The sequence below is a fragment of the Miniopterus natalensis genome, chromosome X (genome assembly GCF_054644295.1).
Source record: "Miniopterus natalensis isolate mMinNat1 chromosome X, mMinNat1.hap1, whole genome shotgun sequence".
NCBI lineage: Eukaryota > Metazoa > Chordata > Mammalia > Chiroptera > Miniopteridae > Miniopterus > Miniopterus natalensis.
This window is the reverse complement of record NC_142103.1, coordinates 78,484,654-78,510,651: the sequence shown is the minus strand read 5'-3', so window position 1 is coordinate 78,510,651 and position 25,998 is coordinate 78,484,654. Positions and strand designations below refer to the sequence as shown.

The 25,998-nt window shown below is 37.7% G+C and overlaps 1 protein-coding gene across 1 annotated transcript in view; it reads right to left on the bottom strand.

Annotated features, from left to right (window-relative positions):
- MAOB (monoamine oxidase B) overlaps nt 1-25,998 on the bottom strand; it is a 129,679-nt gene that overhangs the window by 27,749 nt on the left and 75,932 nt on the right. Inside the window, exons 4-7 of the mRNA XM_016218509.2 lie at nt 7,641-7,745; nt 6,632-6,723; nt 1,562-1,703; nt 168-317 (exon numbers count right to left, since the gene is read on the bottom strand). Of these exons, the coding sequence (XP_016073995.2) occupies nt 168-317; nt 1,562-1,703; nt 6,632-6,723; nt 7,641-7,745 (489 nt within the window). The remainder of the gene's footprint in view (nt 1-167; nt 318-1,561; nt 1,704-6,631; nt 6,724-7,640; nt 7,746-25,998) is intronic.

Genomic DNA, 25,998 nt, shown 5'->3' with positions numbered 1-25,998 from the left:
CCTCCAAAAATATTCTTTTTTTCTTTTCCTTTCTTTCAGATAGAGTTAGCTTTTTCACTTTTGGCAAAAAGGTTGTCTATAAAGTCTGGAATATTCTCGGCTTTATTGAAGGTTTGGTCATCTATGGGATTCTGACCTCTTTCACTTAGTTTAAGGCTCTTGGTTACCTCATACACCTCATGATTTAGGGTCTCCACAAGGATATTTTCTCCTGTCTGGTCAATGTGGGTCACGGGCCTCTCCAGTTTCACTTGCTCACCAAGGAGGTCCATTATCCGTTCACACACTTGACTAGATCCACCCACAAATTTCCTCTCCTGGAAAGAAAAAAAAAAAAAAAAAGAGGATTAAAGAGGTAGGTAGGAAATACAGGAATGGATATAAATTATTAAATTGATAGTTTTTCCTCACATATCTTTTTGTAAGATATGTAAAATTTCATTTTGCTGTTGTAAAAAATGTCTTTCACCATTATTGTCTAACTAGTGATTGCTGGATTTTGACAAAATTACAGGTTTTCCAACAGTCACCTTCCAGGTTATGCTTTTGCAGATTTTCAGGCTCCAACTTCAGCTGAACAACCTCACCCTGACCCCATGTCCTCCTGTCTGGTCACTACCCCTGCTCTATGTAGTATCTGTATCTTTTTATGGGTTTGCTGGGTCTGGTGAAGCTATACCTACAGCTGGGGCATCCCTTGCATGAGCCTGTTTTTCTCATCTTATTACTCAGGCTCAGAAAGTCCCTGGCCCACTCATCCCCAGGCCAGCCTACTCCTTGTTTCAAGCTGCCCATCTCATTCTGGGTCAGGTGTCTGCTGCTTCTGTGGCCATGGCACCATCTGTCCCGAGCACTGCTAAAGCTTCCAAATGTCCTACATGGTTGTGCACACAGTTGAGCTGACTATCTCCTCCTAAATTTTCAGTTCAGTTAAATAAAAGGACTATTTCAAATATGTTTTGAAAGAAGGAAGAAAGAAGGATGAGAAGGAGAAGAGAAAGGAAAGAAAGAGGGAAGGAAGAAAAAAGAGGGGAATGAAGAGGAAGAAGTTGAGAAAGAAGAAGGAGAGAAAAGAAAAATGACTACCAAGCAGATTATATAAGAACTCTAATCCACTTCCTACTATGCCTAGCACAGTGCCTTATATAATGCCAAGGCTCAGGAAATAGGCAATGAATGAACTCCACATGTGTACGTTTTAAGTTGAAATGCATTTCTGACTTTACTTGTTGAATTTCCCAAGAAGTGCTCAAGTTATGTTCATCAAATGTTCTTTTATAAGTGTATCAAATAATAATTGAATATATATACAAATGGAAAATTGCAAAAGTATATAAAAGAGACAAGCCTAATCTTAAAATTACATTGGTGCTGAGTTCTCACATTGGGTACCTGACAAACAAACTGTCCTTCACAAAAACCACCTTGAACTACCATGATAAAGTTCTAAAAGCCGCAAGTGTGCCTCATGATTCATCTGTTCATGACTAAAGAATGATATCAATCTTTCATTTAGGCAGTGGTCGTTTTCTGTTGGAATTGTGGAGGTATGGATGAGTACCTGCCCTCCATTGGTTGTTGAGATGATCCTGGTTGTGCCCCCACACTGCTTCACATACCACAGGAACCACAGAGCAGAGATCTCATGGGTCTCCGCAGTGACACACAGGTTCACAAAGAGAGTAGCAAGCTTCTTTGCAGATCTATTCAGGAGGAAACAAAGAAAAATTAGAAAATGCAAAAGAGCATCATCTTAATTCTCTGGAAATTATTCAAGCAATAAATTTACTTGGCTAATTTTGGCACAACTTAGCAAGTCACAGAAAATTGTCTCTGTATTATAAAACATGACATGAGACATTTGGAGACTATGAGCTTTATTTCCCCCTTAACCAAAATACCTCACTCAGAATCAACTTGTATTCAATATTCTGTGCTGTCATGATTTCTTCCCACATGCTCGCTACTCTTATGGTGATCCCATCTCAGTAAAAGGCATCACTATTCACCCAATTGCTAAGGCCAACACTCTAGAAATCAATCTTAATTTCTCTCTTTCCATCACTCTCCCCTCATCAATCCATCAAAAATTCCTATTGTCTTTCACCACATAAGACCACCTTCCTCACAACCAATTTAGAATCATTTCTTGTCAAGAGTATTGCAGTTATCTCTGCCTGATCTATTCATTACACTTGAAGCCAGAAGCTTTTTACCTCCTTCACCTCTATGGTGCTCTTTCTAAAGTGTAAATCAAGTCACATCTTTCCTTTGCTTATGCCACTCCAGTGGCATCTTACCAAAACCAGAATAAGATTCAGATCTTGTATCGTGGCCTCCAAAGTCCTAAGTGATGCAGCCCATGCCTACCTTCTCTATCTCTTCCTATACCCTCTCTACTTATTCTAATGTCTCCCCAGAAAGATGAACTCTTATGTGTCTATGAAAATGAGCATTGACTTCCACATTCCCAGCACCCTGGCATCCTCTATCATTTTATTATAGTATAGTTATCTTTAGAAATCTTTTCATTGGCTTAAATTATCTTATTGTTTTCTTATTTTTATTACCATCTCCTCCTCTAGAATATCAACCAATGATAATATGGATCTTACCTTTCTTGCTCACCATAGTGCCCCCTATAATAAAAGTGCCTGGAACATAGTAAGCTCTCAATAATTGCTGGTTGGATGACTGAATGAATGGTTGATGAGAAATATCAACTGAACTTTATTTTTAAATTATCTATAATGCACAAAGACTATACTAGGTGCTGTATACCAAACACAAAATTAGTCATAGTTATCTATTCAGTCATTTTACTGCCTAATGGAAGACAAGCTCAAAGGATAGATGAGGGGAGAAAGCAATTAACAGTGCGTAGGTAGGTGAACTTTTGCTTGGAGTTGTGATGTAAATGGCGAGAGGTTATATCCTATCTGCAGGCACACCAGAAATGAATGGTTTCATACAATTCCAATGACTTGGTTTTATCTAATACACCTGAAAATTCACCAGTAATGTGTATTTTGGAATCCTTAATAAGGACCAATCCTCCTTTTTACTTTTACATAAACTTTTTGTGTTGCTAATCTGGTTATGCCTGACTCAGAATTTGCCACCTGGTAGTGCTGCTGACTATAGGTGGAATAAATAATACTGTCTTCCATTTATTGAACTGTTTCACCCTCCATGGTTTTTAAACCCATTGTCTTATTGAATTGTAATAAGAACTACAAAATAGTTATTTTTTATAATTTTTTACTATTTTTCCCCAGTTCACAACCTCAAAACAAGTCTTAGGGAGGTTATTAATATGTAGTACACGACTCATTAAATGGTACAACTTCAAACCACATCATAGCTGATTCAAACCTCATGTTTGTAATACTTCAGAATGCTTTAGAATTATTCAACTGAAAAGTTGACTCACCAAGAGGTATCTCTCTAGTCTAGTGTACCTTTACTCTGGAAGTTTGTAGAATAATGCTTAACACATATACCAGTTACTGACAATGTTTGCAGCCATAACAACCAGACAGAACTTTTATGGCAGTCCCCATAATTAAGTCAGCAAATAGCATAATACATATGTTGAAGTGACTTAGAGTTAGTTTTGTAAGATTCCTCATGATAACTGAAGGGATGGAAATTGTTTACTCATGGTTTCTTTGCAGAGGCAATTTGTGGAATCTATCTAAAGCAAATATCCAAACATTGTTTAAGAAAATTACTTCAAAGTGAAAACATCTTTTGCTGTTTCCTGATGCCCTGTTTCTTTTGTTCCTTGTTTTATAGGTGAATTGAGGTGGCATAAGGTAAAGGGAGTAATAAATAACTAAAACAATATTGACCTAGCTAGACAGCTAATATTAAACATAAAAATATTGCTGCAATTGCAATTGTTATTACTGCCAATTTGGTGAGAAGGAAATAATCCTGGTTTGAAATGGAGGGAGATCTAAAAGTAATTGTCTCTGGAGGGCCAGGCCATTCTTAATCCTTCATTAGATTTACTCTGGGAGCTTTAGTGAGAAAAGATATGAGAACAATATCTGAAGGAAAGAAGGTCAAGGAAGCTAGTGCAATAATATTTTTGTATTCTTTGTCCTGTTGACTTTTTAAAAGATAAATGGTAGTATATTATCTACATGAAAAATATATACACATATAAAATTTGGAAAATTCATCAAATAAAAAAGTAAAAGAATGAGTATCTCCCATATTTCTGCTTCCAAAAAGAAAATCACTAGTCTCATTTTGATGCATTGTTTCTAGTTATAAGTTTTAAAAAGGCTATTTACATAGCTGACCACATTGCAAATTTAATTTGTGTTTCTGAAAAGAATTTTATAAATAATAACTTTAAGAATAATTAACATTAGTGTTTGAATATATGACTGTGCTTTTAAATGAGAAAATATACTCCTTTTATATCTTGCTTAGGGTAAGTTAGAAAATTACCTTGTGTTCATATATTTCTAATATCTAAGAATGCTTTATTTTTTCAGCCAAACAAAAACCTAGAATTTTATTAATGAAAGGACTAGGCCAAGGACTATGATAGAAAAAGTCAGATCTTTATGATCCCAAAGGAATATAATTAGTCTGATCTTCAAGGATCTTTAAAGCTCTTTGGGGAGAAAAGACTTCACTGAATTTATTAAAAACTTTTCTTTTTAAAAAAAAATGTTTTTATTGATTTCAGAGAGAGAGAAAGGGAGAGGGAGAGAGAGACTGAAATATCAATGATGACAGAGGGTCATTAATTGGCTGCCTCCTTCATGCCCCTTTTTGGGGATCGAGCTGGCAGCCTCAGCATTTGCCCTGACCAGGAATCGAACTGCGATCTGGATCATAAGTCAATGTTCAACAGCTGAGGCACTCTGGCTGAGCTATTAAAAGCTTTTCATAACATAAGTTATAAAGTGAATGCAGGTAATTTAATACTCAACATATTTTGAAAATCTAATATATAGAATTTAAATATAAATTATGTAATTTTATTACAATCAAAATAAGTTATATTACAAGTCACAGTCTCAAAAAATGGTAAATAACATTAGATAAGTGTTTAAAAGAATATAATTAATAATAGACATTGACTTCATGACAATAAAAGGATTTTACTATTCAATAATTGGTTGCTTTCAAAAGTTAGACATAAGAGAAGCACAAAGATGTTTTTCATTTTTCACAGATAATTATATATTAATAACAGTAATTAAAAACTAGAAGTAACCAAAATTCCCAACAGAGTAATAATGGATAAATAGATTATAGTATTCGCTTTCCATGGAATATTATGCAACCATTAAATATGATATTTGATGAAGCATTTTTAAAAATGTGGATAAATGTTTGTATTGTAATATTAAGTGTTAAAAACATTTTGATGGATGCCTATTGCTTTTCAGTGCATATACAGTTTCCTTTTTAGAAATGAAAACATATATTATACTGTACATACTCAATGACAGCCTGATTTTCTATGTGTTTAATATTATGACTTTTTTCAAGCCATTAAATATTATTCTACAACATGATTTAAAAAAACTGTAGATTATTACATTTTTTAGATGTCCATAATTAATTTAAGCAATCTTTTATTATTAGACTTTTAAATTTTCTCTTTTAAAAATAATGATTTGAATCTCCCTTTCTTTCCCTTCCTCCCTCCCTGTATGCCTTTCTCCTTGTCTTCTTTTCTCTCTCCTTCTTTAAGCTAAATTCCAAGAAATTGAATTATCAAGTAATATAAACATTTTATGTCTTTTGATTATTTCCATATCTTAGATTCATATATTCCTAAAAACTTATTTTTATTTTTGTCTGTCAGTGTTCAAGCTCCCCTGCCCAATGCCTAAAGAATGAAGACATCAATCCCACAGCCAAACACATTTCCAACTCATGTTGTTTAGCATGGGAGGACAGTCTCCTTGAACCTGGCTTCCATTTTTCTTACTTTGTTTATCACTAATTCACCATATCCATGGACTTACAACCCTTTCCATGTTCCTTGCTGTTCAAGTACACTGAGTCCCCTTCATGTTGTCTATCTATATAGACTTCACAATTTATATATAGTTCCCAGCTCTGCCAACCAGAGTTTAATTCTTGGCTCATGAATACTTGCTTTAAACATTACATGCTTTTCATTTAATGAGAGCAGTGGATCCAGTCACTTATTTCCTCTACAGTTGCTTATTAACAAGAGACATTCTCTAGAAGTTCCTTTTCAAATCCTGGAAGAGTTACACCCATAAGGTGTTTCAAACACATATGCTAATGCACCATCCTTACACTTGACCACCAGTGAGAATCACAAAAGTATTCCTACATCAACAACTTGATAAATCTTTAGGCTAATGGTCTTTAAGCTGTTCTAAGTAAAGGAGATGGTACATTCTGGTCTGTTCTGAGGATTTTAAGAGACAATACCAGCTTTATGATGCAAAACTCTGACACCTTTAGGGCAGGACTCGTTTCCAATATTTTTCAGCATTCCACTTGGCCAAATGGCATGGTTTTAGACATAAAGTAGCTACTTGTCCCATTCTTGTTCGATGGTATGCTAAGTAAACCTGAAAGACGGTAACAATAAATTCCTGTGACTAATGGGGTGTCTTACTCAGTCCAGCAGATCTTGTCTAGCAGCTCCTTCATCGTCATGTGGTCCCACTCTTCTGCAAGGGGTGCCTTCCATGGGGCATCATTGGGAATCTACATTCACATGAGGATTTGGGGAGGAGAAATTTAATTTTATACTTTAAATAACTATTTCAATAATATTAAAAACTTTAACTTAAAGAAGGAAAATATGTTTTCCAAATCTTCCAGTAGAGACTTTTACTACAAAGCCAATGTTTTCTGTGTAGCTTTTCTATTATTGATCTATACCACGTAACCCATATTTAATTTATGATAAAACTTTCTGCACAGTAAATGAAGGCTATGTTGCCTGGCCAGCATGGCTCAGTGGTTGAGCATCAACCCATGAACCAGGGAATCACGGTTCAATTCCCAATCAGGGCACATGCCCAGGTTGCAGGCTTGATCCCCGGTGGGGGGCATACAGGAAGCAGCGAATCAATGACTCTTTCATCACGAATGTTTCTATCTCTCTCTCCCTTTCCCTTCCTCTCTCTGAAATCAATAAAAACATATTTTAAAAAATGAAGGCTATTTTGTAATTGGTCTGTTTCCAAATATCAAATACTAAATAGTAACTCTCAGTAAAGGTTACTTATTTAGGGAGAACATTTATAAATTCAACTTCTTAACAAAGATTAGACAGGTATACCAAATCACATCTAAACTAGAGTTTCAGGTCAAGTTCTGTGTGTATTTTCTGGTGGGTTGCTGGTTGGGCAGGGTGGTGACTCAAAGACCCAAAAGTCTTATTTTGCTATGACCTGAGGATTTTCTAGGTTAGAAACATCATAGCAGTCTGTTGGGTATCTCATTGCTTTAGAGGTTAGAAACAAGTTCATTTATTCATTTCACAAATCTTTACTGAGAGTTACTATGTGCTACACAATGTGCTAGGCATTGATGATATGTTGCATCTCCTTTCTTTTACGGACTAAACTTATTATGAAAAATACAAATGCAATCACAAAAGCTTTAAAAAGCTTTACCTCTTGTCCCATGTCATCCATTGTCCGCCAAAGGTTGTTATGATCTAAGTAGGTAATTGGATTCCACACAGGTGGGAACGGGCCCCTGAATTTGTATGATTTTCCCTGTGAGTTACAAAGATATTTTTTAAAGGAAACATTTACCACAATGTAAAATCAGTTAAATCTGCCATGTAGAACGTCTGCAAACAAAATTATGTTATCAATATGTGATACACTCAAGTGTTTTAGTTCCTTGTGGCCTTAGAACCCCACTTAACTTTTTAGCAAAAAGATTTCAAACAAAATCCTGTTACCTAAATAAATTTGGTGCCACAATAAACATAATGAAAATTTATTTCTGAAATTGGAACCCTTACCATGTAAACTTTAAATGCCAGTACAGAAGTGAGGTTATCTAATGTAATCTCATTTGTCAATGATAATTGCAAATATCTGAGTCAGAATATTTATGTGCTTAGAGGATCAGAAAATTACAACTATAAACATTCTACAAGGTAAAAAGGGGATGAAAAGCCAATCACAAAAAAGCAACCATCTGTAGGAGTAATCACAATATAGGGCCCAGAAAGCTTTCCCAAAGAATAAGATGTGCTAGCTCAATTCAAAAGGTCCCAGAGATCAGCAAGTTCAAAGCAGAAAGAGACAACTTCCCACCTCTCCTTGAGACTAGTTTATACTACCTGGTTCTCCCAACAAGGTAGGGACACCTCAACACAGAGATAAAGGGAATACATATCTCCAAGGATAAATAATAAGATAGCCTATAAGTCATCTCTAGGGAGCTTAACTCACCGATGCACAAAATATAGGGGCATGTACAAAAATAACTTCGGGTCCATTTGAAAACCTGAGTCAAAAGTCATCTTTCAACTGAATCAGAGAGAGTGACTCAAGGTCTACAGTTAACTGGAATCTCACAACTCTCAGTTATTCAGTGAAGATTCATCTCATGTTGATTTTTGTAGGCAGAGAAACTGGAGTTGCAAAACAAGGAATTTCATGTTTGTTTCTTTTTCTTGAAGATTTATTTATTTTTAAAATTTATTTTCAATTAAAGTTGACATATGATGTTATATTAGTTTCAGGTGTACAAACCTAGTGATTAGACATTTATATACCTTACGAAGTGACTACCCTGATAAGTCTAGTACCCATCTGGCGCAATATTATTGACTATATTCCTTATGCTATACTTTATATCCCAATGAATATTTTTATAACTGAAAATTTGTACTTCTTAATCATGTTCATTCTTGTATTAATTCTGTGGTCATGTTAGTCTTCTCTCTCCAAGAACATAAGGTTCTCAGGGAAGAGTTACTATACAGGCTTACATTTTTTATTGTATTAGTCAGGGTTCCTAAGAAAAACAGAACCAATAAGATATGTGTGTGGGAGGGGGGAAGAAGGAGATTAATTTTAAGGAATTGTTTCAGGCAATTGTGGAGACTTGGCAAGTCCAAAATCTGTAGGGTAGGCTGGCAGCCTGGAGACCCAGGGAAGAGTTGCCATTTAAGTCCAAAGGCAGTTTGCAACCAGAATTCCCTTGGGTGAGGCCCACTGACATTATGGAGTATAATCTGCTTTGATCAAAGCCTACTGATTTAAATCTTAATCTCATCTAACAAATACCTTCACACAACCTATGGGCCCATCAATAGATGAGTGTATAAAAAAGCTATGGTACATATATACAATGAAATATTACTCAGTCATAAAAAAGAATGAAATCTTAACATTTGTGACAACATAGATGGACCTAGGAGGTATTGTGCTGAGTGAAATAAGTCATACAGAGAAAGACAAATACCATATGATTTCACTTACTGTGGAGTCTAAAGAACAATATAAACAAACAAAACAAAAACAGAGAAGGGGCTGAGAATTGCCAGAGGGGTGGGCAGTCGGGGAATAGGTTCAAAAGGTGAAGGGATTGAGAAGTACAGATTGGTAGTTACAGAATAGTCACAAGGATGTAAAGTACAACATAGGAAACATAGTCAATAATATTGTAATAAATATACATGGTGCCAGTTGGGTACTGGAAATATCGAGGGAACACTTTGTAAAGTATATGATTGTCTAACCACTATGCTGTACACCTGAAACTAATACAAAATAATATTGAATGTAAATACATATATTTGATTATATATATAATCTAAAATAGCATTTGATGAAATATCTAGGTTTTGTGGTTTAGCCAAGTTGACACATAAAATTAACTATTACACTTCTTAAGTTTATTGAGGTATAATTTACATATAATGAAACCATTTTAAAAGCACAATTTGAGGAGTTTTGACTCATGTATGCATCTTTGTAATCATCACTACAATCAAGACATACAACATTCCCATCATCCCAGAAAGTTCTCTCTTTTCTTTTTCAAGTCAATCTCTGCCCCATTTCTGGCTGCAGACAACCACTGATCAGTTTTCTGTAAGTATAGATTGGTTTTGCCTGCCCTAATTTTTTAAAAAATGGAATCAAGCAGTATCTCTGAGTCCACGTTTACATGGTTTCTTTTGTTCAACATGTTCTTGAGCTTTGTCTATGTCGCAGTTTGCTTCCTTTTATTGACGAGTAGTATTCCAATGTAGGGATATACTATAGTTTGTATATCCATTCCCCTGTTCATGACTATTTTCAGTTTTGATCTACTGTAAATAAGGTGCTATGAACATTCTTGTACAGGTCTTTTTGTGTATATGTTTTCTTTTCTCTTGGGTAAATGCCTAGGAGTGGAATGGCTGAGCTATATGGTGGGTGTATGTTTTACAAAGTGGTTCTACCAATTCACATTTTCACCAGCAATGTATGAGAGTTCTACTTGCTCACATCCTGCCCAATACTGGACTTTTCTTTTATTATGCTTTAAATACACTTTTTATTTTAAAATAATATTAGATTTACAGAGAAGTTGCAGATATAGTACAAAAAATGTTCATATACCTCTCAACTAGTGTTCACTAATGTTAGCATCATACATTTATCAGAAACAGGAGACTGACACTGGTACATCACCACTAATGAAACTTGAGACTTTGTTCGGATTTTAAAAGTTGGTTGACTAATGTCATCAAGTTTCCTTGGTTTCCTCAGGTCTGTGACAGTTTCTCAGTCTTCCCTTCTTTTTCATGACAGCTTTGAAAAATACTTCTCAGGTATTTTGGAGAATGTCCTTCAATTTGTACCTGTGTGGTTATTTTTTTGTTCATTTTTACACTGGGTTTGGGGGTTTGAGGGGAGAACACAACAGAGGTGAAGTGTCATTCTCATCACATCATGATATCCACCAGACTTATCACTTGATTGGTAATGTTAACTTGATTCTTTGGTTAAGGTGGTACCTGCCAGATTGCTCCACTATAATATTAGTATTTTCCCCTTCCCAATTTTGATTCTTTGGAAGACACTCACTATGTTCAGTCCATCCTCAAGAGGAAATGATGGGAAGTAATTCTACTTCCTACTGGGAGAGTATCCACATAAATTTTAAAAACTTTTTTTGAAGGCAGATTTGCCTCTTTCTTCCTGTTATTGATTTATTCAATCTTTTATTTGTCAGTATAGGCTTATATATATTTACTTTATACTTTGAATTAAAATCCAATACTACATTATTAATTTTTTTGCTTGAATTTTTCCACCTGTGGCCATTGGAAAGTTCTGTGTCCTTTTGACATTCTTCTATCCTTTTGTTTCTTGAGCATTTCCTTCATTTCTGGCACTAGAAGATTCTCCAGGCTCATCTTCTACTGTCTCTGCCCCAGCCCTAAATTTTTCCATTTCTCCAAGGAATCTTTGTTCCTTTTATCAAAATAATGGTATTTAGAAACAACTTCTGACTGCTAGGTATATGCTGGCTTTAAAAAAAAGTTTTATTGAGATGCAATTCACATATCATACCATACAATTTGCATGCTGATTTTTAAAAACCTCTATGTATGCCTCCATCAGAGCTCAGCACATAGAACTTACTCAGTAGAAACCTATGGATTGATCCATGAGCTCACTCTCCATAAAGGACATGTGGATTCCAGTCCAGCTCTGCCTCTCCTAAGCTGATTAACACAGAGCAAGTTAGTTGCATAGTTATCAATCTTTCCAATTCAATGTTTCTTGGCTCTATCATCTTCTTCCAAGAAGTATGCCCAGATTACCATGAACAGCTGGGTTAGGTGGCCTTCTCAGTGTCTCAGAGTTCTCCATTTACCTTTCACCTGCCACTAACTTAACTGCACCAGCTTCATGAATTTCCAATTTTTGTCACCCATTGGACTCTAAGCGCCAAGAGCAAAAGCTGAAGCCAGCTTACCTGAGTCAAGTCATGGCCCTGCCACTCACTAGCTATGTTAAGTTGCCTAACCTCAGTTTACTCATATGTCAGATGGGATGACAATAACTCTCTCATAGATATACTGGAAAAATGAAATTAGTTGATACAGGTAAGTTACTTTGAACAGTGGCTGGCATGTTGTAAGTTCTCAATAAATGTTGTTATTACTACAGCTAACTGCTGTAATTATAATCTTTGCATGCCTAGGACCTGTTGACACAGATTGCTGACACAGTAAATTCACAGTAAATGTTTAACATCATCTCAGCTATATCACCTTTGAGTGATATAGAGGAGTTCAAAGCAGCCCCAAGCTCATTAGAGGTCACTTCAGGGAAGGTGATCACATGTGGAGAGGTAAGACAGGACTGAAAGGCAGACATCTCCACTGGTAGGGAGAAGGCAAAGCCCAAGATTTATACTAGATGTAAATGTTATATATCACATCATACATATGTAAATATGTATACATATATGTGTATTGTATTTCATAGAAATTTTAGAAAACAAAGAAAATTATGACGAAACAGTAAGCATTCATAATCTCACCAAGTAAAACTTTATCATGTCTATTACATTTCAGCATGTTTTTTTCATCTTTTCATATAGTTTATACATTCTACAGTTGAGGTCTTGTTATACATACTATTATTGTCCTGATAATTTTCAGTCAGTGTTGTATCTTAAACATTTCTCATGCTATTCATTTACTTATTAGGTTTACTTTTCTTATTATTACGTAATATGCACAGACCTGTAATTCTCAAACTGTGGTCCAAGGATCCCCTTAGGGTCCCTAAAACACATTCATGGAGCCTGTGCATGTCTGGTCTCCCTTTCTAACCACACAGGAGGGAAGGTTTTCTTCATATATTTCAACCAAAACAACATATTGCAACAGCTTGAATGCCAACACAAATTTGAGAACCCAGCTCTCTCCTGTCAAGCCAGATGTGAAAGAGATATGTAAGAATGAAAATCAATGTCACTTACTTGATTTTTTGTTTTAGAAACTTTTTTTCATAAAAGTATTTTAACTTGTAATAAGGTTATTGTTATTTTAGAATGAATAGATATTGTTAAAAATTCTCAGTTTCAATTCCTAATATGGGAAACATAGAAAGAGTCACATGAGGAAAAGCTACTTGAGGTTATCAATAATTTTTAAGGATGTAAAAGTGTAAGTGCTGGAATAGAACTGAGGAAAAAATGCAAGATGACTTACAAGAGGCCAGCAGAACTGATTCAACTAGGCTCTGAAACTTGATAGCTGCGTGACTACAGGCAAGTTGCTCAAAATCTGTTGTTCTCTTATCTTTAGATTTGGAATAATGATACCCATCTCACAGGGATATTGCAGAAATTAACTGAGATTATACAGGGCAAACAGGATGCACTCATTAAATGGATGTTGCTGACCATTCCATGATCATTATGAATTTTCCGTCATTTATACAGCCACTACCTACCCATAAATCCATGTCCACATTTTTTATTAACCTCCTTTAGACACATTCCTAGAATCAGAATTCTTACCATGCAGATTTATGTGTGACTTTTTAAAGCAGGCTTGCTGAAAACAGCAATCAACTTGATCATCACATGGTCGTATTTTGTAGCCTGTGAACTTCAGTGGGCTCAGTAAAAACATCTGAAATCCACCTTCTGGATTCTCCACCTAACAAGTGGGGGAGCAGCTCTCAGAAACAGTCTGGCTTGGTGACATGCACCTCACTAATATCAGCTTCAGTGCTCCAGATGTCCTGCTCTTCTCTTGACCCTTGTTCTCTGAAAACAAAAACCCTACACCCTGATTTATGTCCTATATGGGAAACCCCTTTGACGTCTTATTCCTGATGCTGACCCTGTCTTTGCCAGTAGGAACAGGTGGCCTGGCCCTTATTAGATCCAGCTCCTTGGTCCCTACCAAGGAGTTTTTCCTCTGCTGTTCGCGGGAGTCTTGATTTTCTTATTGTGGGGAGCTGGAGTAGGCTGTTCAGGCCTTGAGAACTCAATCATTTTTACAGCTGTTGGCAAAGACTACACTTGGGCTGTGAAGCTTTAATTTTGATCTATATTTTTGTTTGGAAGAAAAGAAATTTCACCTTCCCCATGAGGAAGGTGGAGAGGGAGTGCTGAAAGCTCTACTTAGGCAAATGGCTATCTTCCTCTGTTCATGTGTTCACATTTCTAAGCACCTGGAGTTGGCATTGACACTGTCTTCTGATTGTACCATTACATGGGCAAAACTGGAGGGAGGCACAGCCAACAATGGCAATGATTTGGAAACTGCCAGCAGCACTGAAGCACATGAAAGACCTGGAATTGTCCATGTAGGGAGAAATGAAGAAGATGGGGGTGGTAATGTCTGAGAAACTAGGCAAAGCCTTGCAGGAGTAATAATAGCAAATAATAACAACAACAGCTAACACTGACTGTTTAGTCTGTTCAGGCCTTGTTCTGTGAACTTTACATATATTGATTCATTAATCTTTGCAACATCCTCTTCAGATGGAGAAACTGAGGCCTAGAGAAATGAAATAATTATTTTCCCAAGGTATCACAGCTAATAAATGGCAGTAGGATTTAAATTCAGACATTCAAAGGCCAATGCACTTGATCATAAAGCTTTCCAGTCTCTTAATTATAATTATTAAACACCACTTGTCAGACTCCGGGCTAAAAAAATTAATTATTTTATTTGATTCTCACAACAACCCAGTCAGTCAGTAAACTGCTAATTGTATGTTTCATTTTACAGACGAGTTCTGATGCACAGAGAGGATGATAAACTTGTTCAAGGTCACATAGCTTGTATGCCGTGGAAAAAGAATTTAACCTCAGTTTTGTGTATTCAGAATTCAAGCTCTTACTTAGATCTCTTCTCTATGAGCCACTGCTCACTTGGTTTAAAGAAGATCTCTGGAAGCCACTTAGAGCCAGTGACTACTTGAGATTCTTAGAAACCATGTAGACGCTAATAATGGGTTCAGTGACCAGAAATCTTTCCTATGGCTGTTTTTTCTATTCCCTGGCAAGGACCAGTCCAACCCATTCTCAAATGGCTACTACATCAGTTCATTTACTCATTCATTTAGCAAATATTTATTCAGTATCTCCTATGTACCTGTCACTGTTCTGGGTTCTGGGGGCACAGTAGTGACAACAAGCAAAAGTCTCTGCTCTCCTGGGAGCTTACATTTTAATATGTGCCAACAAAATAAACTAACAAAACAGACATTAAACACAACAAATAAAATCACGAAGTATATTAGAAAGTGATAAATGCTGTAAAAAAAAGAAGAGTAGGGAAGGCAAAGAAGAAGTATTGGCAGTTTAGGGTTGATTGCAATTTTTAATGAAGTGATCAGAGAAGAACTCACTCAGAAGATGATATTTGACTGAAAAGATAAAAGAGGAGAGGGAGAACATTATGTGATTATCTGGGGGGTGAGACTTTAGGCAGAGGCCCCAACAAGTGTCCTGAGATGTGATTATAAATAGACTGCACAAGGCATGGGAAGGAGACAACTTTATCCTATCTCTTCTTCTACAGGAATGTCTCCTTGCTCGCTGTAACACACTCAGGATCTTGACCCTGTTCTCAAGTTTGCCAGAAGATGGCTGAAAAGGAGATAACCTTTGTGCTCTAGTCAGGCAGTTTCCCTGATCTCAGCAAGCCATACACCACTGCATTATTGCTGCATCTTTCCTCAAAGGCTCTTAGCTTTCTAATCTTCATCAGTGCAAAGCTTAAGCCACTTTCTATGCCCAACGCAAGACTCACCTTTTCAAGAAGGCTTCTGAAATTCACCTCACCTTTGATCAGTGTTCTAAAGATAAACTTTACTCCATTTTAAGTCCCTACCATATTAGCTTATATTTGCCCAAGTTATCTTGATACTATTCTCTGGTTATTCTAAGTGGGTATCTCTTCTCTCTCCAGCTACTTCAGGAAAGTAACCAATCATTTGTATCCTCCTACCTCCCATAATGCTTAGAGTGTTATATATTCAATTGGTGTTTGAGAAGCATTGGATAATTGGCTGAATGGCGCTATTACTAAACGTTTGTGTCCCTCCAAAATTCATGGGTTGAAACCTAACCCCCCAGTGTGATGGTATTAGGAAGTGGGCCTTTGGGAGGTGGTTTGGTCACGAGGAATTCCTCATGCATGAGATCAATGCCCTTATAAAATGACTCTAAAGAGCTTCTGCAACGTGAGAACACAGCAACACCAAATCTTCACCTTGGAGTTCCCAGAACTGAGAGAACTCAATGTCTGTTGTTTATAAGCCACCCAGTCTATGGTATTCTGTTATAGCGGCCCAAACTAACTACGGAAAATAGTATTAAAAGAAGAAAAGAAATTCTTCAGGGCCTGAGACAGAGTCTGATAATGCTTTCTAAAAACAAACAAAATTAATTTCTTCTGAAAAAAATTAAAATAAGTGTTCAAACTAAGAATCTGAAAATTGTAACTCTTCTCCCGAAAGACCTAATCAATGTCTTTGTCCCTTTATCCTCATAATATGTTGTAAATACACCTGCCAAGAGAGACAAGTTTGAGTATCCCAGGGGAGAGTCTCAAAAATTATCTCACAGAATTTCCTCAAAGAATAAGAGTGTGTTGAGAAGGATGCAGGGTTTTGTGCCCCTAACCCTCTGCTGCTTATATCAACCATTTTCAGTCATATCACATTGCAAGCCATCAGGCCACATCACTGATGCCAAGAGGTTGTTTGCAAAGCACAACAAGGCCCACAGTTAAAATCCATTTTCCTGTGCCAATTTTTTCATTCTTTCATAACCTCATAAGTGGTTATTTGATCAAATAACACAGGTATCTAAAATATCCCAATAAATATCAACCCTTTATTTAAGGGAGGTAATTTTGAACATCCCCTATATATTACTTAACATGCACCAACACTAGCAAAATACCAGAGTGCTCTGGCTTTGAATAGTGCTTTAGTTTTTTCAGGAGAAATCTTGGCTCAAATAAAAGCCTGTACTATAACAATGTTAGGAATTATAAGAAAGCAGAAACCTTAAAACAGTGGTTCTTGCCCTTCTCTGGGACAAGGACCCCTCTGAAAATCTGTTGAAAACCACGGGATCTCTCCAGTAAAGTGCACACATACAAATGATTCTGTACATAAAGCCTGGGAGTGTATACCTAAAGCTTATATTGGGCCTGTCCCCAAGAGTCCAAGGAATTGAGGTTGAGAAAGTTTGATGAAAATACCAAGCATTGGTGAGATTAAGGAGCAACCAGAACTCTCATCCCCTGCTAATGGAAAACTGTTTGCCAGCACCTACTAAAGCTGTGCATGTATATAGTTTCTGATCTACTTCTAGGTACACACCCAAGAAAATGTTCTTCAAACACATACATGAGAATGTTAAATGTCCATTAACATTAGTATGGACAAATACATTGAGTTGCATTCCCACAATGGAATACTATACAGCAATGAGAATGATCTATAACGATCCATAAATAAAAACCTGATACTATGTTCATCTGAAACCATGTTTGGAGGACAGAGGAGATTCATAGCAAAGAGTTATGATGCCAAAAGGGTAGCTATGCTTTAATCGCATACCTGAAAGTTGTTCTTGGTGAGTTCATTTGTTAGGTCAGGTCACTGTCCCATGGTGATTAACTGAAACACCACTGAGTCTGTCTTAATAACACATCATTGACCACAGGGGCGTTCAGGTTACTGGGAAAGAAGGGGCCTGTATAAAACAGGTGCTTTTCTTCTGTTACTGTGGGATGAGGTGCAGTGGGGAGGCAGAAGTACTCTGATAAAGGACAGCCCTCAGCCAAGTAATCTGATAAAGGACAGCAATCAGCCAATAATAATATGGATTATTATTAAAGAAGACACTTGCATCCATCTAGAGGCCAGAAAAAGAGCTACACATCCCAGTTGTTAAGCATTGGTGCCTTTTAGAATTATGAGGTCCTTTGCATAAAGCAACTATTTAATTTCTATGCCATGCTTAGTAACAACTACCTTTTGGTAAACACTTATCATGTGCATGGTAGTTCTCATATATCATTCTTTTTTTGTTTTTGTTTTTTTTGAGCCTTATTCTGCTATTTATTAATTTATTTAAATTTGCCTTTATTGTTGAAAGTATTAAAGATGCCCTCCTTTTCCCCTATTGATCTCCACCCCCACCCAGGCCTTCACCACACTATTATCTGTTTCCATGGGTTGTGTATATATGCATATAAGTACTTTGGTTAATTTCTTCCCACTTTCCTACCCCTACCTAAGATTTGTCAGTCTGTTCCATGGTTCTATGTCTCTGGATATATTTTGTTCGTTAGTTTCTTTGTTCATTAGATTAAACATATGAGTGAAATCATGTAAAGCTGGATCAGGAAGAATCAGAAAACATGAATGGGCCAACAACAACAGATTAAATCAAAGTAGCAATCAAAAAACACTCAGCAAACAAAAGCAATGGTCTCGCTGGCTTCACAGGGGAGCTCCAGCAAGCATTCTACTTCTTATTAGAGCAGTCCTTTTAACATTTCTTGCAATACTTGTTTGACTGCGATAAATTCCTTCAGCCTTTTTTTGTCTGGGAAACTCTTTATTTCACCATCTATGTTGAATGATAGCCTTGCTGGATAGACTATTCTTGGTTTCAGATCCTTGATTTTCATTACCTTGAATACTTCATGGAATTCCCTTCTGGCCTCTAGAGTTTCTGATGAGAAATAAGCTGACAGCCCTATGAGAGCTCTTTTGTAGGTACAAACTGCTTTTCTCTTGCTGCTTTTAAGGTTCTCTCTTAGTCTTGAATTTTTGGCATTTTAATTATGATGTGTCTGGGCATGGGCCTCTTTGTATTCTTCTTGCTTGGGGCTCTCTGTGCCTCCTGAGCTTGTGTGACTTTTTCCTTGACCAGGTTAGGGAAGTTGTCTGCCATTATTTCTTAAAACAACTTCTCTATCCCTTGTTCACCTTCTGTTACTCGTATAATGTGAATATTGTCATGCTTCAAGTTGTCCCAGAGCTCCCTTAAGCTGTCCCCTTTTTTTTTAACTGTTTTTTTAAATCTTTTTAGATATCTGGTGGAGTGCTTTTTTCTACCCTGTCTTTTAATTCGCTGATTTGATCCTCAGCTTCCACTAATCTGCTGTTAATTCCTTCCCATATATTCTTTATTTCTGCTATGTCATTCTTAATTTCTTTCATAGTTTCTTTATCTATTCTCATGCTGATGAGCATCCTTACAATCATTATTCTGAACTTTATATCTGATAGGTTGATTTTCTTCATTTTATTTAGCTCTTCTTCTGGAGAATTATCTTGTTCTTTCATTATGGACTTGTTCTTTTGTCTCCCCATTTTGGCTACCTGTTTGGGCTTGTTTCTGTGTATTAAGTAGATCTTCTAGAACTCCCAGACTTTTTGGATGGTCTCTGGTGCAGGTCAAAATCAGATGCTATTTGTGACTGGCCTTGGGTACCTTGTTTGGAGCTTTCAGTTATCCACAGCTTGTGGCTTCCTTTGCTGGGACTGGGTGCATTTGGAAAAGACAAAGCTGTGCACCAGATCAATTCAGGGAGGGAAGATGGCGGAACTGTGAGAAGCAACAGAGCACCCCGCTCACAGCCACAGACCTGATTTACTCCTAAAATCCTATGTAACCAGCTTGAAAAAACCAGAGAAACATACCTGAGTGGATGGAGTGTGAGTGGGGAGCACTGAAGAAACATCACGGGGTCTGGTAAGAGGGGGGGGGGTGTAGAAAGGGGGAGTCCCCCTGAAGTCTGTGCTGGGTTCCGAGCCTGGAGGCTTGGAGGCTGCAAAACTCCCTCCCCTCAGGAGTGTCGACTGGCCTCCAAAGCAGGAATTCCACACCCAGAGCAACAAGAGGGTAAGGAGGGTCCCACGCACAGGGCAGAGGGACCCAGGGGAGCGGTGAGTCCGTGAGGAGGGAACGGTGCCTTCCTAGTAAACAAAGCCTTTAGTGGTGGCTGCGACCGGCATCTAGTGCTCGGGGTGCCAACCATAGGGAAGGCTGTCCCAAGGTCTGTGGCACCCAAGTGGTAAGGGACCAGAGGACTACGTTGAGCAGCCACACACGGGGACCCTCTGCTTCCCTGTGGGGAATTCTGTTGAGCCCCAGAAAGCACTGAATCTGCATGGCGTGGGGGACGGAAGGAGCCCTCCCTGCCCTGAGCTCCTGGTGCCTGGAGGCTGGGATCTGTGACCAACGCTGAGGGTGTCCTCTGGACCTGAGCTCCTGGTGCAGAGAGGCTGGGATCTCTGACCATCCCTGAGGAGCGGTGTGCTGGCACATAAAGCCACTCCAGCTTTGCTGAGACCGGCGGTGCAGGGAGCTGAATGGAGCTGACTTTGGGTCCCCTCCCGATGGGTGCCTTGGTGCGCAGGTGGCAGGACCTTGCAGGGTGGACTCTCTGCCTGTGTGTTGCTTTGTGCATTTGCAAGTTTAATTGCAGAACTGGTTCCCAACTTCCCGGTGTGCACAGCGCTGACAGACCAGCAGAGGCTGGGATTGGGGCCTGCACAGTAGACGGTCTGAGGGGCGAGCCTGGGGCGACCAACCAACCAGAGCTGAGCAGGGAGAGGAGGAGCCCGCCTGCCTCTCCCATAACCAGGAGCACCGCCCCCACAGGAAAGGGGTGGGTCCCACTTACTTAAGCCCCAGATACCCCTGCAGGGCACAGTCCTGAGGGGGAAGGGAAAGCAGCTCACAGGAGGCCTTTACAAGAATAAGACTCTCAGGGACTGTTGTTTGGGAACTGGAGGAAAAGCTGAAAACCCCTGATAGGGGCTGGGCAGGCAAAGGGCTCACCACAATGTGTTTTTAATTGAACCCACTGAGCCCAGGCTGCCGAAACAGCCCATACAGAAAAAGGAACAGGCTGAAATCAATCTGAAACTGCGGCAGGTAAGAGCCTGGGAACTAGAATCAGAGGACAGGGTAGGGACGGAGGAGCTGGCTGTGGAGTAGAGACTAAAACTAACTCACGCAGAGTGAGCGCCTGACAGCGATACCTCTAAGGGGAGTGATACCCTGGGCTACACTAGGCACCCTGTACCCTAAAGACTCTACAGAGAACTCTGGAGTATGACCAGGCAACTACAAGGTTGCAAAATAGCTGACAAGAGGAGGTGGTCCATGGAGAGCCTCAGATAACCATCTACCTAAGGACACCAGAGCCAAACCTAGGCGGCTCCTCACATTGGCTGATACACAAGTACCTCCCAGGAGAACTGAAATCAGCATACAAAACAGTGACCCTCAGATAACATAAGTTTCCCAAAAGAAACTCACCTGATTGACTTGTTTTTTTTGTTTTGTTTGGTTTTGGTTTTTTAGGGTTTTGGTTTTTTAGGTTTTTGGTTTTTTTCTTTGTTTTTTGTTTGTAAGTTTGTTTATTTTTTCTCTTTTTTCCTTACGAAGAAGAAAAATGGGAGAAAATTTGTTTTTTCTTAGTTTTTAAATTTAATAATAATTTTTTTTCAATTTTTTAAAAACATTTTTTTAACTAAATTTTTCCCCCTCTTTTTTATAAAAGAATTTTGTCTTGCTTAGCTTGTTTTTAGTTTTGTTTTGGTTATTTGTTTTGTTTTGTTTTATTCTTGCTTCTAACATCAAGACTTTCTGGATATCCCTGCTTAACAACTGGGACTTTATCATTATAACCAAGTTTACTGCTTTCCTCTATAGTTTTCCACAAATCTCTTACTGGACTCCCTCCTTGCCTGGGATTTATCTCTTTCTCTCCTCTTGATCCATTGGTATAACTTTTTTTTTCTTTTTCTTTTTCCTTTTTCTACTTTTCTTTTATTCTTTCTTTATCCTCCCTTATGTCTTCCTGTCTTTTTGTTCTATTGTTATTTTCTCTTATTCTCTTTATTGTATTTTTGCTTTCTCATTTTCAACTATTATCCTATTCCTATTGTCTCCCTTAATTTTTTTGAATCTTTCAGAATCTTTTCTCTGCTTCTGTTATCTCCCAGTAGCTTCTCTATTTTTTACATTTTAGTTTATTATTTTCTAAATTTTCACCACTATTAACAACAATATAGGGCTTTCTCTCTCTAAGGGTTACTTTTCTTTCTCTTTCTTTTTTTTTAAGCATTTGTGTGTGTGTGTGTGTGTGTTCTCCCTTCTCTCTCCCAGTTCTCTTTTCACGTGGGTTGATTTCATTGTGACTGTCAAGATATTTTGTAAGATACCCCTTGTTTCCTGGAAGTTTAGTTGTGTATTGTCCTGCCTTGCCAGCACCAGTACAACAGCTTACATGACGAGGTTGGGGCTAAGACACAGTTAGCCAACCTGAGAGAAGGGTCCTCCCAAGGACTGATCAACGACAATCTAGACCCAACCACAACAGGAGAACATAAAGAAACCACAAAAGGGACACCCACAAAAGGGATACACCTAGAGCAAAGAGCTCAGAAGTGTAAGGAAAACACACCTCTGGGCTCCACTGGACCCACAAGACAAAATCCCATCCCACAAGACTGGGGGACAGCAAATATATCTAATATATAGACACAAACACTAAGACCTACCAAAATAGGGAGACAAAGAAACAACCCCCAAATTAAAGAAAAAGAAACATCGCCAGAAAAAGACTTTGATGAGATGGAGTTAAGCAAGTTATCAAAAATGGAGTTCCGAGTATTGATGATGAAGATGTTCAAGGAACTTAAGAAGACACTAGAAGATAAGATTAAGGACCTTAGTGAAAACATGAAAAAAGAGATACATACCATAAATAAAACTCAGACAGAGATAAAGAATGCTGTATCTGATATCAAGAACGCACTGGAAGGAATTAAAAGCAGGCTCAATGAAGCAGAGGATAGAATAAGTGACTTAGAAGACAAGGTAGAAAAAAATCACACAATCAGAGCAGCAAAAAGAAAAAAACAATTAAAAGGCATGAGGACAGTCTAAAGAAGCTTTGAGACACCAAGAAGAGAAACAACATTCGCATTATAGGAATACCAGAGGGGAAGGAAAGAGAGCAAGGGATAGAGAACTTGTTAGAGGAAATAATGATAGAAAACTTACCTAGGCTGGTGAAGGAGAAAACCACACAAGTTCAGGAAGCACAGAGGGTTCCAAACAAGAGGGACCCAAAGAGACCCACTACAAGACACATCCTAATTAAGATGGCAAATGTAAAGGACAAAGAAAAAATATTAAAGGCTGCAAGAGAGAGACAAGCAGTGACCTACAAGGGAACCGCCACAAGGCTGACAGCTGATTTCTCAACAGAGACTCTTCAGGCCAGAAGGGAGTGGCATGAAGTTCTCCAAGAAATGAAAAGCAAGAACATGCAACCAAGATTGCTTTATCCAGCAAGGCTATCATTTAAATTTGAAGGTGAAATAAACAGCTTCCCAGACCAAAAAAAAAGCCTAAAGGAGTTCAGTACCACTAAGCCAGCTTTGCAAGAAATGCTAAAAGGACTGCTTTAAGAAAAAGAAGGACTAGTGAGAGAAAGGTACATCAGCATAAAGGGGGAAATGGCATCAAATAAGCATATATCAAGAGTAACCTTAAATGTAAACAGAATAAATGGTCCAATCAAGAGACAGAGCAGCTGAATGGATAAGAAAACAGGATCCAAGTATATGTTGTCTACAAGAGACCCACCTGAGAGCAAAAGATTCACACAGGCTAAAAGTGAAAGGATGCAATAAAATACTCCATGCATATGAAAGTAAAATAAAAGTTGGAGTAGCAATGCTTATTTCTGAAGAAATATACTTCAAAATAAAGACCACAGCAAGAGACAAAGATGATCACTACATAATAAGAAAAGAATCAATCCAACAGGAGGAAATAACCATTACAAACATTTATGCATCCAATATAAGAGCACCTCAGTATATAAAAAATTTCTTGGGGGACTTTCAGGGAGGGATTGACAGCAACATAATTATAGTGGGGGACTTTAACACCCCACTGTCAGCCTTGGACAGATCATCAAGACAAAAAATCAGCAGGGAAACATAGACCTTAAATGACTCACTACACCTAATGGATTTCATTGACATTTACAGAACATTTCATCCCAAAGCAGCAGAACACACATTCTTCTCAAGTGGACATGGAACATTCTCAAAAATAGACCACATGTTAGGACACAAGGCAAGTATCTACAAATTCGGGAAGATTGAAATCATATCAAGCATCTTCTCACATCACAATGCCATGAAATTAGACATCAACCACTATAAAAAAAATTCAAAAATATTCAAACACATGGAGGCTAAATAACATGCTATTAAACAGTGAATGAGTTACCAATGAGATCAAGGAAGAAACGAAACACTTCATGGAAAACAATGAAAATGAACAGAAAACAACCCAAAATCTATGGGACACAGTAAAAGCAGTTCTATGAGGAAAATTCACAGTATTACAGGCCTATCTCAAGAAACAAGAAAAAGATCTAATGAACCATCTAACACAACAAGTAGAAGAACTAGAATGAGAACAGCAAGAAAAGCCTTGAGGAAGTAGAAGAAAGAAAATAATAAAGATCAGAGCAGAAATTAATGACGTAGAGACTAAAAAACAATAAAAAAGATCAATGAAACCAAGAGCTGGTTCTTTGAAAAGATAAATAAGATTTATGAACCTTTAGCCAGACTCACTAAAAAACAAAGAGAGTGGACCCAAGTAAATAAAATCAGAAATGAAAGAGGAGATATAACAACTGACCCAACAGAAACGCAAAGGATTGTAAGAAAATACTACGAGCAACTATATGCCAAAAAACTGGACAACATGGGTGAAATGAACAAATTCCTAGAAACATACACCCTTCCAAAGCTGAATCAAGAAGAGGCAGAAAACCTGAATAGGCTGATAACAACTAAAGAAATTGAAGCAATAAAAAACAAAAAACAAAAACTCCCAGCAAACAAAAATCCTGGACCAGATGGATTTACAGGCGAGCTTTACCAAACATTCAAAGAAGAATTAACACTTATTCTACTAAAACTATTCTAGAAAATTCAACAGAAGGGAAAATTCCCATGCTCTTTTTATGAGGCCAGCATCATCTTAATCCCAAAACCAGATAAAGACACTACAAAGAAAGAAAATTACAGGCGAATATTCCCGGTTAACATAGATGTTAAAATCCTCAACAAAATACTAGCAAACCAGATCCACAATACATTAAAAAGATCATACACCACGAAAAAGTGGGATTTATTCCAGGGATGCAAGGCTGGTACAACATCTGCAAATCAATAAATGTGATACATCACATAAACAAAATGAAGGACAAAAATCATTTGATAGATTCAATGACGTGGAAGCATAAATCAGACTAACGAATGTCAGAGGGATGGAGGAGGGCGGGTGAGTGGAGGGGAAGAGAGTAACCAAAGAATTTATATGCATTTACGCACACCCCAAGGACGCTGACAATGGTGGGGAGAGGATCTGGAGAGGGGGATGGGATGGGGTGGAACGGGTCATTGTGGAGAAAAAGGGACATCTGTAATATTTTTTTTAAAAATTTAAAAAAATATCATATGATCATATCAATAGATGCAGAAAAAGCATTCAACAAAATCCAGCACCCACTTCTGATAAAAACTCTCAGCAAAGTGGGAATAGAGGGATCATACCTCAACATAATAGAGGCCATATATGACAAACCTACACCCATTATACTCAGTGTTCAAAAACTAAAACCATTTCCCTTAAAAAAAGACCAAGACAGAGATGTCCACTTTCACCACTCTTATTCAACATAGTAGTGGAAGTCCTTGCCACAGCCATCAAAGAGGAAGAAAACATAAAAGGTATCCCAGTTGGAAAGGAGGAAGTAAAACTGTCATTATTTGCAGATGACATGATATTGTACATTGAAAACCCTAAAGACTCCAACAAAGTACTACTAGATTTGATAAACGAATTTGGCAAGGTAGCTGGACACAAAATCAACATCCAGAAATCAATGGCATTCTAATA